Raw genomic sequence first — 13,435 nt, forward strand, 5'->3', positions numbered from 1 at the left:
GTGGAAATATGATGTGGCAATAACAGAGACCTGGCTCAAAAGAGGAGGACTATATAATAAACACTCCTGGATACAAGCTGTTCAGAAAAGAAAAAGAGGTGGGGAAGCAGTATTAGTCAGACAGAGCATTATCCTGCTGGAGAGAAAGGGTGTCTTCAAATGGTCAAAGGCAGAATCTACATAGGTGAAAGCTAAGAATCATTGCACTACAGGGTATATTCCGTAAGGAGGCATTGCTGCATCTGGTTCTGGGAAAATCAGATGGATCATTAGCGAAACACTTAGGGGAGAGTAATCAGAGTATCACAAGGTTTAGATTGCTGTGGAAAAAGACAAGGAGTAATCCAGAGTGAAATTAATTAATTGGGGAAGGTCAACTTCAATCGGGCGAGAATGGGCGGCACGGTAGCACTGCTGCTTCACAGCTCCAGGGACCTGGGTTCAATTCCCGGCTCAGGTCACTGTCTGTGTGGAGTTTGCACATTCTCCTCACATCTGCATGGGTGTCCTCCGGGTGTTCCGCTTTCCTCCCACAGTCCAAAGATGTGCAGGTTTGGTTGACTGACTGTGCTAAAATTGCCCCTTAGTGTCAGGGGGACTGATAAGGTAAATATATGGAGGTACAGGAATAGGGCTTGGGTAGGATTATTATCCGTGCAGTCAGGCCAAACAGCCCCCTTCTACACTGTTGGGATTCTACGATTCTAGGTACAGTCGAGCTATGTTCCCACATGGGGGAAAGATCAGATAAACAAATCTAGAGCATCCTAGATCACGCGTGACAGAGAGCAAGAAGTAGAAAGAGAATGCATATGTCAGGTGGATAATACAACTGAGAATCAGGCAGTATATAGAAAGCTTTTTTTGGGGGGGGCAGGGGGCAGTGGAAAAAGAAACACGAGAAGCAAAGAGAGAGGAGGAGTAGAAACTGGCAGCTAACATAAAAAGGAAATGCAAAGGTCTTCTATTGGCAAATAAATAATAACACAAATAGTAAAAAGGGAAGAGCTGATTCAGGATCTATACATAGAGGCAGAGACATGGCCAAAATACTAAATGAGTATTTTGCATCTGTCTTTACGAAGGAAGAAGATACTGCCCGGCTCATAGCGAAAGAGGAAGTAGTTGAAACACAGACATTTCCTGTGGTTACCGGCACATGAGGCAGAAAAAGCATGTGTTTATGATTGTTTCCATGGCTAGTGTTTCCTGGAACAGGTTGTCAGTCTGATGCCTGAGGGACATTAAATACGGTTGACCTGGAGACTATCCCACTCTTATCATCTGTCATAGGCATAATTGGGAGGATTTACAGGTTTGGTCACATTATGAATGTATTTTTTGTGCATGCATTTTTTTTAATAAAAAGATACTATGCAATTCAAAGCATTCAAATTCTGAAAAATCTAAAAAGCCAACATGACACTTGTAGGAAAAATGCACAAGCATGCTGACTGACTTCAATAAGAATATTGACTTATCTTGTCTCATTCTCAGGAAGGTAGATGAGGGCAGTGTAGTTGATGTTGTCTACATGGACTTTGGCAAAGCCTTTGACAAGATACCACATGGTAGGTTAAATCTCACAGGATCCAAGATGAGGTAGCCAAACGGATACAAAATTGGCTTGATGACAGAAGACAGAGGGTGGTTGTAGAGGGTTGTTTTTCAAACCGTAGGCCTGTGACCAGCAGTGTGCCTCAGGGACCAGTGCTGGTCCACTGTAATTTGTCATTTATATTAATGATTTGGATGAGAATTTAGGAGGCATGGTTAGTGAGTTTGCAGGTGACACCAAGATTGGCGGAATAGTGGACAGTGAAGGTGGTTATGTAGAATTGCAAGGGATCTTGATCAATTGGACCAGTGGGCTGATGAATGGCAAATGAAGTTTAATTTAGATAAATGCATCACCTCGCATTTTGGTAGATCGCATCAGGGCAGGAATTACTCAGTTAATGGTAGAATGGTGGGGAGTGTTATAGAACAGAGAGATCTAAGGGAACAGGCTCATAGCTCCTTGAAAGTGGAGTCATAACAGACAAAGTGAAGAAAGCATTCGGCATGCTTCGTTTCATTGGTCATAACATTGAATACAGAAGTTGGGATGTCTTGTTAAAGTTGTACAAAACATTGGTAAGGCCATATTTGGAATATTGTGTACATTTCTGTTCACCCTATTATAGAAAGGATATTATTAAACTAGAAAAAGTGCAGAAGAGATTTACTAGGATGCTATCAGGAGTTGATGGTTTAAGTTATAACAGAGGCTGGATAGACTGGAACCTTTTTCGCTGGAGCAGAGAAAACTTGGGGATGATCTTATAGAGGTTGATAAAATAATGAGATGCATAGATCAGCTATATACTCAACATCTTTTCCCAAAGGTAAGGGAATGTCAAACTAAATGGCATAGGTTTAAGGTGAGCAGGGAGAGATACGAACAGGGGCAACATTTTCCACAGACGGTGGTGAGTGTCTAGAACAAACTGCCAGAGCTAGTAGTGGAGGCAGGTACAATTTTGTCTTTTAAAAAGCATTTAGACAGTTACATGGGTAAGATGGGTATAGAGGGATATGCGCCAAATGTGGTCAATTGGGACTAGCTTACTAAGTTCTACACAGCACCAGTTCCTTCTTTCACTTCCAGATCTATATAGAGCCTAGTGATTTCAGTCAAGGATGGCAGAATAAGCAGTACTCAAAGCTAGGAAAATATTGAAAATAAGAGCAGGCCATTTGGCCCTTCAACCCTGTTCCACCATTCAGTATGATCACGGCTGATCATCCAACTCAATAGCACGATTTTGTCTTCCCCCCATATCCTCTGATCCTCTTCACTCCAACAGTTACATTCAACTCCTTCCTGAAAACACACAATGTTTTGGCCTCAAAATAGACACAATTAAAACTGTGAACCCTTCCACAATACATGGAAGCCTGAATAAATACTGAAGCAAGGGAATTTCCCTACAGAATGGGTGGTAGATTTACAGCTTGCTTGGGAAATGGTGATTTTGTTCTATTCACTGAATAGAATCTCTGCACGGCTGAGATCACATAGAAGCACAAAGTCAAATTATTGGTTTATGTGGAAGGACAAGGGGAGGCATCACACTAAAAATCCAATTATTTATATCGATTTCCAAGCAGCACTGGACACTGTAAAATAACAATTCACAGGCAGTGGGTAACAGCTCAGTGATACTCAGTTCAAAGCAAAATTCAACATAGTTTCAATTAAATTTTAGAAATTCCATGAAAACTAACATAAGTTACTGAGTAAGCAATGTTTGGGTACACCATTGAAATCGAACGTAATAAAATTTGTTATGCAAGTTTTGTATCCAAAGACCTCATACCTTTTGCAAAGAAGCCAGCCTAAAGGTTTTAACTTTAATCACACATGAAGCAAACAAAAACAGGCTGTTCAAGTATTTAGGGCACAATATTTGCCTGATCCACAACCCCAATAAAAGCAACAGTTAAATAATGCAGCACTGTCGCTTTAACAAAAATAACACTTCACAAATCTCTTCTTTAACAAAATTACTGTAACAGCAGTGAGATTTGGTGCCAATCGCCACGCTGCGAGGTAAACTAGATCACAGCTGCCACGCATATGAACTTTGGCCAGACTGCAGCCGCAGCAGCACTGACACGTTGCTATGAAGTGATGTCGAACACTCACCACACAGCCTTCAGCTGAATAAAAATGGCACCAAGCATCAGTAACCGTTCAGTGGAATAGGTAATCTCAACAAAATAAACACGAGTAAATTCGATCCAGAACGGCAAAGGAGCAGATGTTAAGACTCTGATCTTCGAATGTCACTACCTCCACTCGTATCCAAGCCAAACATAATGAAGAGGTTCAATTCCAGGCAGCTCTGAGCTAGCATCTCTCTGGAATTACATTTGTGTTTTAACTAATTTTGGTATCATTGACTTAGGAAAGGAGCATATAGAACAGGAATGCATAGACAGAATTAGATTACAGTAGGAACAGCCTTAGTATCCTCTTTGCCCATCAAATAGCCTACTGTCACTCATTGACAAGCTCACATGATACTCATTCGGGTCAATTGGCAGCGATTACTGACACTGGAATGATATGGTAAATCCTCAATATACTACAGCATTAAAAAAAACCCATCCAGTAATCCCAGAAGGCTGCATCTTTCTGGATTCAGGATTTCTCTGACTTTTTCAAATATTTGGAATCAGTTCAATGTTTCCACCCTTTTTCAGGGAGTGCAGCCATTCAGCCTGTACAGTAACAGTATTAACTTAAAATGTTGATTCGACTCGCTCTTGTCTCACAAGACTGAGTGTTTTCAGCCAGGTTTCGCTTAAATAGAGCATTTTCCTCCAATAAAAGAACATTTAAAGTTATTTACAAAATATTAATTAGTACATGAACAGTTTTTTTTCCCAGTTTGTATTTGACCTACCTTCCCTTTCGATGCCATTCTTCCAGTCTAGTCAAAACAAATGAAAGAAAATCAGTGGAGATAACCACAAAAAGTTGTTTAGATAACTTTCACTAATGTCACTTCAAAGTTTCTTTCTGGATTACCTCTTATTTTGGTTTTAACTCTAAATATCCAACCAAATTCTAATCTAAGCAAGGTTACATCTTTATTCTGTTAATCTGAGCAGAAGAAAACAAATCTACCCGTTGCTTTTTCCTTCCCCGGTTTGTTTTATTTAAAGTATTAAAAACAGTCACAATGAAGGAATACCTAGTAGCCGAAGTTTGCAAAAGACTTCTCCCTGTTCTGTAACTCCACAAACTCAAAAGCAAAAACCACTAGAAACGTGAACTCAGATTTTCCAAACCGCCCAGCTGTATTCCACCCCACCCTGCCTAAGGAAGTGGTGTAACGTGACACCGACTGCTGGGAACTGTAGTCCTACTACCCACTGAGAGATTTTATCATCTTTCCTTTTATTAATCCGTACTGGCTCAGAAGTCCAGTTCAGTGGGTTACAAGGAGGCTCAGCAAGACTATAGTGGGTCACAAAGATCAAGGAATGGTTCTACTTATCAACCAGAGTCTACCTGCTTTAGAAAGGCGAGGTTTTGTTACATTAGAGAGAGCTGAAGGTACTGTTTGTGAGAAGTATTCTTTCCAGGTTTCAACTTGTCTGCTTACTTTGTCTCTCGCAGGTGGTTAAGATTTCTCTCTGATCTTCCCAGCCGTCACCTTCCTGTGATTTGTGTTGTGTAACCTTATTATTCAGGATCCAACAAATTGTGCAGTTTTGCTGCAAATCTTGAGTTGTCAGTTTGTACCTGTGGTGAAGCCTGGGACTTTCACGGGTTCTGTGTTTTACTTTAATGGACCTCTTCCTAGGTGCAAAAGAACCCAGGCAATTTGATCAATCAGCTTTAATTCCCTGATATGAAAAGTAATCCAACTTCAGCAGTTTGCTGCACCTTTACATACAAAATGTCAAATAAAGTTAACAAAATCACTTATCCTGCCGTGCTAGATCTGGTACAAGGTTGAGGCCATGTAATTCCTGGGAACACTCAGATATCATTACCTTTTTACCTGCTATCCTCAGCCATAGATTCATAGACATTTACAAAACAGACGAAGGTCATTCAGCCCTTCACGTCCACTCCAGTCAATAACTGACTACACAAATCCAGTTTTCCAGCACTTGACCCATAGCCATGGAAGTTACGGCAACACAAGTGAATACCTAAACACTCCTTAAATATTATGAGACTTTCTGGCTTAACCACCCTTTCAGGCAATGAATTCCAGAGTCCCACCACCCTCAGGGTGAAAAGTATTCTCCTCAATTCCCCTCTCAGCCTTCTGCCTCTTGCTTTAAATTAATACCGCCTGATTATTGATCCCTCTACTGATGGAAAAGCTGCCTTTCTATCCACCCCTATCCATGCCCCTCATAATCTTATACACCTCCATCATGTCCCCTCTCAACTTTGGCTGCTCCAAGGAAAAACAGCCCCAGCCTATTCACTCTTTCCTCATAGTTCACACCCTCCAGCCCAGGCAACATCCTTGTAAATCTCCTCCCCATCCTCTCCACTGTTATCCATCCTTCCTATAATGTGGTAACTAGAACTGCATAACTCCAGTTATGGCCTAACCAGTATTTTGTACAGTTCCAGCGTGACCACCCTTTGTTGTATTCTATGCTTCAGCCAATAAAGGCAAGTATCCCACATGCCTTTTTAACCACCTATCTATCTGCCCTGCCACCATCAAGGATCTATGAATGTGCATTCCAAGGTCCCTCTGGTCTTCAGTACTTTCCAGGGTCCCTTAATTTACAGTGAAATCCTTTGCCTTGTTAGCCCTCCTCAAGTACATTACTTCACACTTTTCTGGGTTGAATTCAATTTGGCACTGCTCTGCTCACCTGACCAGTCCATTGATATCTCCAGCAGTCTACAGCTATTCTTCTCACTGTTTACCACCCTAAAAATTTTTGTGTCATCTGCAAACTTCTTGATCACACCCCCCCCCCACCTTTAAATCCAAATCATTATTGTACACCACAGAGCCACTGAGCTCTGCGGAACTCCATGGCAAACATCCCTCTATCATCATCCTCTGCTTCCTGCCTCTCAATGTGACCCAATATGCCATTTTACCTTGGATCCCATGTTTACCAAGCTCCCACCCACTTACTTTAGACACTTACCTTCTCTCTGCAGCTTCACAAAGTGATTTTGGGACATTTAAACTCTCTACTTACTGGAATACGGCAGCTGGTGGTGTAAGAACAAGGCATGACTTTTAGGATGATTCCCTCTGTTGCATCCTGCCAGGATTGCTGCACTGCCTGAGCTTGGAAGAATCCTCTATCAGAAGATGGGCCTGGAACATAGTAGGAAGATAAGTAGACAACATGTTGTCTGATCTGGGTCAGAAATAGGGATTCCAATCCAGATCAGTAGTTCCAGTCCAATATCTACAAATTGCCCCATGCTTCACTGGGAAGGTACATGATTATGAAGTTAATCCATACACAACAGGAAGGTTGCATGTACTCTGCATTTTGTGCCAAGTCAGATGATCATGCTGATGGGATACTGCAGTGACCTCAGCATACCTGAGCCAAGGAGGAGGGAGCCAGTCAGTTTTCTTTATTGTTGACCCCTGCTGGAAAGTGATAAATGTTTGTCTGCATTCACTGCTTGGACTTTCTGTTTTTATTCCTTTCTGTTGCCTCTGCTGCTCCTCCCCTTTCCACCAAGCCAAAACATTTCTAAAGTTCCCCTTGCTCTAGCCCCAAACTCATATATTTCTCTAATTTATTGTCTATCACCGCTCTATACCCTCACCATAGTCATCTTGTTAACTGAGAAGGCAGCAGAGCATGCCAGGTTGCAGTAACAATTAGGTGCCAACCTGGTGAAACTACGACACGGGATTACATGCTACGTGGCATGTAGCATGTATCTAAGCAATTCTGCTGCAAGAAGGCGGCTCACCATCTCCTTCACAAGGGCAATTATTGATTGGCAGCAAATTCTGGTCTTGTCAGCAATTTTCACACCCCATACAAGAATATATAAAAAAAAGAACCCACTTTCTTCTCCCTTTCTATCAACCCACATTTAAATGTACCACTCCCCATTCCCTTCAACATAATTCTTGGTCTCCCTCTAACACCACTCTCCATTCCTTTTTCCACACAATTCCTGGTTCTCCCTTTAATACCAGTCATGGAATCTCCCCATCTAACACAATTTCTGCTTCTCCCCTCAATACCAAATCTGCTTCCATCCCCCACATTAGCATCACTCCAGATTCCTCTTGAAAACCACTCCTGGTTCCCCTTACAACATCATGCCCAGGCCCTCCTTCAACATCATTTCCTTCTCAAGGGCAATTAGGAATGGGCAACAAATGCTGGCCTAGCCAGCAATGCCCACATCCTGTGATAGAACAATGAAACCTCTGTCAGTCTCCCTAAATGTCTTAAAAACTTCAATTAAATCAATCATGAAGTTCCCAAATTCCTGGTTTATTTAGTCTCTCCTCATAGCTTAACTCTTGGATCAAGTATCATTCCAGTAAAACTGCACTACATTTCCTCCAAGGCCAATATATCCTTTCTCAGGTATGGTGCCTAAAATGTTCCTCATTCTTCAGGTGTTGTCTAACCAGGGCTTTTTATAGCTGAAATATGACTTATATCCCCTTAAAATGCATTAGAATCCCCTTGAAGGATTAGCATTTTTAAAAATTTATTTATTAGCTTCACAGGTAGTCTTACATTAACACTGCAATGAAGTCACTGTGAAAATCCCCTAGTTGCTACACACTGACACCTGTTTGGATACACCAATGGAGAATTTAACATAGGCAATACACCTAACCAGCACATCTTACAGTCTATAGGATGAAACCTTTGATTACTTTTAGAATTTCTCATTATTGTTTGTTCATAACATTTTCATGATTGATGCTTATAGATCCCTAATTCTCTTTGTATCTTCACTGTTTGTAAATTTTTGCCATTTAGAAAATAATCTGTCTGGTCACTTTTATACTCAGATTAGATAAATTGTTGACATTGCAATCCATTTGCCAGTTTTGCAACAATGCCTTCATAAATTTATGTTTCCATCTGCGCTAATTACAATGTCACCTATCTTTGTGTCATTGGCAAATGTGGTTTTAAGGTTTTCTATTCCATCATCAAAGCTGTTAACAAAAGTGGTGAATCGTCAAAGCACAGCATTACTCTCAACCTGCCAATTAGACTACTTGCCTATTGTCACTATTCTGTCTCCTTTAGGTCTAACCAAGTTAATAATCGGTCTTCAGTTCCGTGTGCTTCAACTTAAGTGGACAGTTGCTTTATCAAATGCCTTCTGGAAGTCTATATAAATGACATTGTCATTCCTCTATCCATTACTAGAGTCACCTCTTCAATAAATTCATTCAGGTTCATTCGGCATAATCTGCGATCGGCTGAAAATTTTCAAAGGCCTGAACCTTTTGCCCATTGGATGAGTACACTCGATGGCCTGGAAATGGGCTGTGAAGAGGGTGGGTGCTAAGAAATGGGAGGGTTTCGGTTGGCACTTTTAATGTGCCCCTTGTGGAGTTGTCTCAGGGAACTGCAAACCTGTTAAAAATAAATTGGACTGCAAACTCTGTTTACGTAGCACATTCAAGCTCAAACCTCAGTCCCTGACACATTTTTAAATTTTATTTCAGCTCTGACAGAGCATCCCAACCTGACTGAGCTTGCAGCTAAAATGTATGGGCTGCCTGGCCAATCAGCCCATCTACCAAACATAAAAGCGGATGGACAGTGTAAAATTTAGTTCACTTGATTCCTTAATGAGCTAAGTAGCCTGCTTGATTATAGGTGGGCGGGCTTCTGACTCCCTCACATGTCCAGCGGCTAAAATATTGCACGAGTGCATGATGACGTTGGGAGGTATGCCAGACATAATTTGACTAAATTTTACATTCAACCGGATTGATCAGATACCAAACACCAAACATAAATCCTGACCAAGGTGTCAGTTGCAATATCGTTTATAGATCCTAGCAATTTTTCAACAACAGACATTAGGCTAACGGTCCATAATTCCCTTGTTTTCCTTCCTTACCTTTTTTAAATAATGGACTGACATGCACAATTTTCCAATCTAAAGTTAATAAGTGCACTTCAATAAGACATAAAAAGAAACCCAAAATGATATATATCAGAATTTTATTTTCTTTAGTTCTTTTTAAAATTGATTTTCTACTGAACCAAAAAAGATGGCTGCTGCAAATCACATGGGCAGAGGATTGGCCCTTTGCTCTAGATTTACTATAGGACTTACAAGTAGAAAATAGTTATCTTTTCATCATTGTGGAATCTCACACCCAATTGCAAAGACATTATAATCACAAAACCAGAGGATTTGCAGATCAAAACTTGTTACACCTGCAGAACTGTTAACATACCCATCTCACACTTGGAACTGTCCAGTCCCATTTCAAAAGGGGACCATTGAGAGGACAATGGTCTTCTCTTGCATTTTGATAAGCTTGTCCTCTGGTGGAGTTAGGGGGTCAGCATAAAATAAATTCCTGACACAAAAGTCTCAATGTGGATGTTATCTCTTCCAAAATTAATAGGCGGGGCATCATCAGTCATGATTCCTTTACTATTGCAATTCACAGTCTTAAAACTTTTCATTTTTTAACCCCCCCGCTAAATGCATGTTAAAAATAATTCAAAAACACATTTTGCTTACAGACAGTTGGTGAGAAGAAAGAAGTTCAATTTGTATTTCTCCCTTGTCCATAACAAAAGGAAAAATTTCTAAATCAAGACAGCTTTGGAAGATTATTTACATATAGTAGGAACAGGAGGGTAGCTAGAGAAAGAGTTGGTCCACTTATGGACAAAGGAGGGAAATTATGTGTAGAACAAAAAGAAGTGGGTGAGATCCTTAATGAAGACTTTGCATCGGTATTCACAAAGGAGAAGGATACATTGATGTCTTGGAGGGGCATGTAAAACCCTTTAGAACAAGTCATCATTACAAGGAAGGAAGTGTTAGGTAAATTAAAGATCATTAAGGTAGACAAATTCCCAGGGCCAAATGGCATCTCTCCCAGATTACTGTGGGAGGCAAGACATAAAATTGCCAGGCCTCTAACAGAAATCTTTGATTCTTTATTGGCCATTAGTGAGGTCCCAGAGGATTGGAGATAGCCAATCTTGTTGTCCTGTTATTTAATAAGGATAATTACCTGGAATGCACTGCCAAGTGCATTCCAGGTAATTATAGGCCAGGTAATTATAGGCCAGTGAGCTTGACATCAGTGATAGTGAAATTGTTGGAGAAGATTCTTAGGAATACAATCTATACACATTTGGAACTGAATGGTCTTGTCAGCGACAGACAGCATGGTTTTGTACAACAGAGTCCTCCTGATGAAAAGCACGGTGTTACGGACAAGGGAGAGATGGTCAGATGGTTCCACTTTTTTCCACCTCTTGACTGACTGAAGACAGATGTGTTTTTAAAGAGGTGATGTTTCAACCTCCTGAGAGCTGTGCCACAGGGTAGCGTCAAGGGGTGGGGCCTAATGGGGCAGGGCCTCTGGGAGGGTGATCTGTGTGTGAGGGAGGTTCCACTCTGCAGTCAGGATAGGTGGGGGAGGGTGGGAGGCTGGCAGGGCTGGCCAGCGGGGTGGGAAAGGGTTGGCACTGTCGGGGTGTGTTTCAGATAGGGGGGTCAAGGCTAGCCCGGACATGTCTGGGAGACCAGCGATCGGGCCATGGAGGGAGAGTAGGTGAGAGGGCATAGAGGGGGTCACAGGGCTGGCCAGCAGTTGAGCTGGCCAGCAATTGGGAGGCTAGCAGAGAGAGTCACTGCGCAGGTACCAAGATCGGCCAGATCAGCGCATGCGCAGTCGCCCGCTCATGGCTATGTTGGAGGCGGGGGGGGGGGAGGGGGGAGGGAGCGATTAGCAGGGCATATGAGGATTGGGGAAATAGGGCCTGGGTGGGATTGTGGTCGGTGCAGACTCGATGGCCCCTACTGTACTGTAGGGATTCCATGATGACCCTCCATCCCCCATCCCTCCCCGCCACCGATCACTGCAGAGTGGCAGCGAGCCACTTCACCTATTAGCCCCTTTCCCCATTAGCCGCTATCTCCACTAGCCCCTTCACTAGCCCCTCTCCTATCAGCCTCACCACTGGCCCTGCCCCAAACTGGCCACACCCTCATTAGCCACAACCCCACTGGCCCTGCCCACACTGGAGCCTGCCCTAATAGACCCACTCCCTGACATTGCCCGGTAGGCATTGCCCAAGTGCCAGGGTGGCAATGCCAGTCTGGCACAGCCAATGGGGCATCCACCCCTCAGCCTCCCTGGGGGCCTCAATGGTTTCCGGTTCCACAGGTAAGGCCAAGTCAACTGCTGTCCCTTCATGGGGAGCATGTCTATTCTTCGCTGGCAAGGACCTTTCCTGACGAGGTCATAAAGGGGGGCGGGCCTGGACGATTGAGCGTCGGGCTCACTAAGCAGATGTAAAACAGTAGATTTACATGCATTCACCTGCCTCTCACTCACTTCTGGCAAAAGGCTGACCACACCCCCACTGTCTCTGCTGTTCAACGTCTTTCCAGTGCCCAGTAGGCAGTCCCAGGATGCCTGGTGGGCAGTGCCAGGTTGCCAGGCTGGCACTGCCAAGCTGACAGTGCCCAAGGAGTACCCCCTTCTCCCCAACCTCCGCGGGGGCCTCAATGGCCCCAGGTTCTACTGGCAAGGGCATCACATCGGGTCCCCATTGCTGAGGACCAACTGTGATTCTTGCCAGAGGGAGCCTCTCCCAGCCACAGAGGCAACTGAGCCTGGACAACTGATCCAGGGCTTACTAATCACATGATAAATATAAGTAAATTAAATTTAAATAATTTATTCAGATTCACACCAAAAATGGGCATGAGGCTGATCGCACCGGATATCCGATGCCGGTAAGATTGCGAGAGGCACGAAATTGGGAGCAAACCTGATTTCTTGGCCCTCACATGATCTTACCGGTTCGCCCCATCCATCGACCAGCAGGGCACAATGTAAGATCACCCCCCATGTTCACCTTGCACCTGAGACTGAATCAGGAAGCAAAAACAGCGTTGGCAAGTAAAGTCGCTGCCAACTTTTTAAGTATTACTTTTATTGCTTAATAAATACTTCTTGAGTTCCATCACTTGCTTATCTCTTATTGCCTGAATAGTCTCCAAAGAACAAATTAATAGAGTGAGAGCAGATTCACAGATTTGGAGGTTAGACAACCACAGTGCTTACACCACTCTGAGAAACCAAGGGAGGAGTTCTCCAGCCTCCTCCCAGTGGCTGGAAGTCTCCTCCCTGAGTCCCAGTGCAACTTCTGCCCATCAAGAGGCACAATGGACATGATGTTCAGCACATAGCAAATCCAGGAAAACAGCAGAGAGCACATCAACCTCTGTACGTGGCCTTCTTCAATTCTGTCAACCATATGGGATTGTGGAACATCCTCCTCAAATTCAACTACCCACTGAAATCCATCGCCATTCTCCATGCTGGCATGCAAGCCATGATCTCCAACAACAGAACTACCATAGACCCATTACAAGTGCAAACTGGGGTCAAACGCGGCTGTGTCATCGCACCAAAGCTCTTCTCCATCTTCCTCACAGAAACATTCTACCCCATCAACTTGAAGGTCCCCACTGGAGTGGAGCTAACCTACCACACAAGCGGGAAACTGTTCAACCTCTGACACTCCAGGTCAGAACAAAGACCACCCCAACTCTGTCATCGAGCTGCAGTACACAGACGTTGCCTTTGTGTGAACACTCAGAGGCCGAGCTACAAAACATCATCTACGCATTCATTGAGGTACATGAGAGAATGGGTGTCAGACTAAACATCCA

At 43.2% G+C, this 13,435-nt stretch overlaps 1 protein-coding gene across 1 annotated transcript in view; it reads right to left on the minus strand.

Annotated features, from left to right (window-relative positions):
• Positions 1-4,860, minus strand: part of LOC145350545 (annexin A5-like) — a 69,127-nt gene extending 64,267 nt beyond the window's left edge. The window contains exons 1-2 of the mRNA XM_080199747.1: positions 4,746-4,860; positions 4,455-4,481 (exon numbers count right to left, since the gene is read on the minus strand). Of these exons, the coding sequence (XP_080055873.1) occupies positions 4,455-4,472 (18 nt within the window). The 5' untranslated portion in view covers positions 4,473-4,481; positions 4,746-4,860. The remainder of the gene's footprint in view (positions 1-4,454; positions 4,482-4,745) is intronic.
• Between the last annotated feature and the right edge of the window lie 8,575 nt (positions 4,861-13,435).

This window comes from Carcharhinus amblyrhynchos, chromosome 1, assembly GCF_965287045.1.
Source record: "Carcharhinus amblyrhynchos chromosome 1, sCarAmb.v2.hapA, whole genome shotgun sequence".
NCBI lineage: Eukaryota > Metazoa > Chordata > Chondrichthyes > Carcharhiniformes > Carcharhinidae > Carcharhinus > Carcharhinus amblyrhynchos.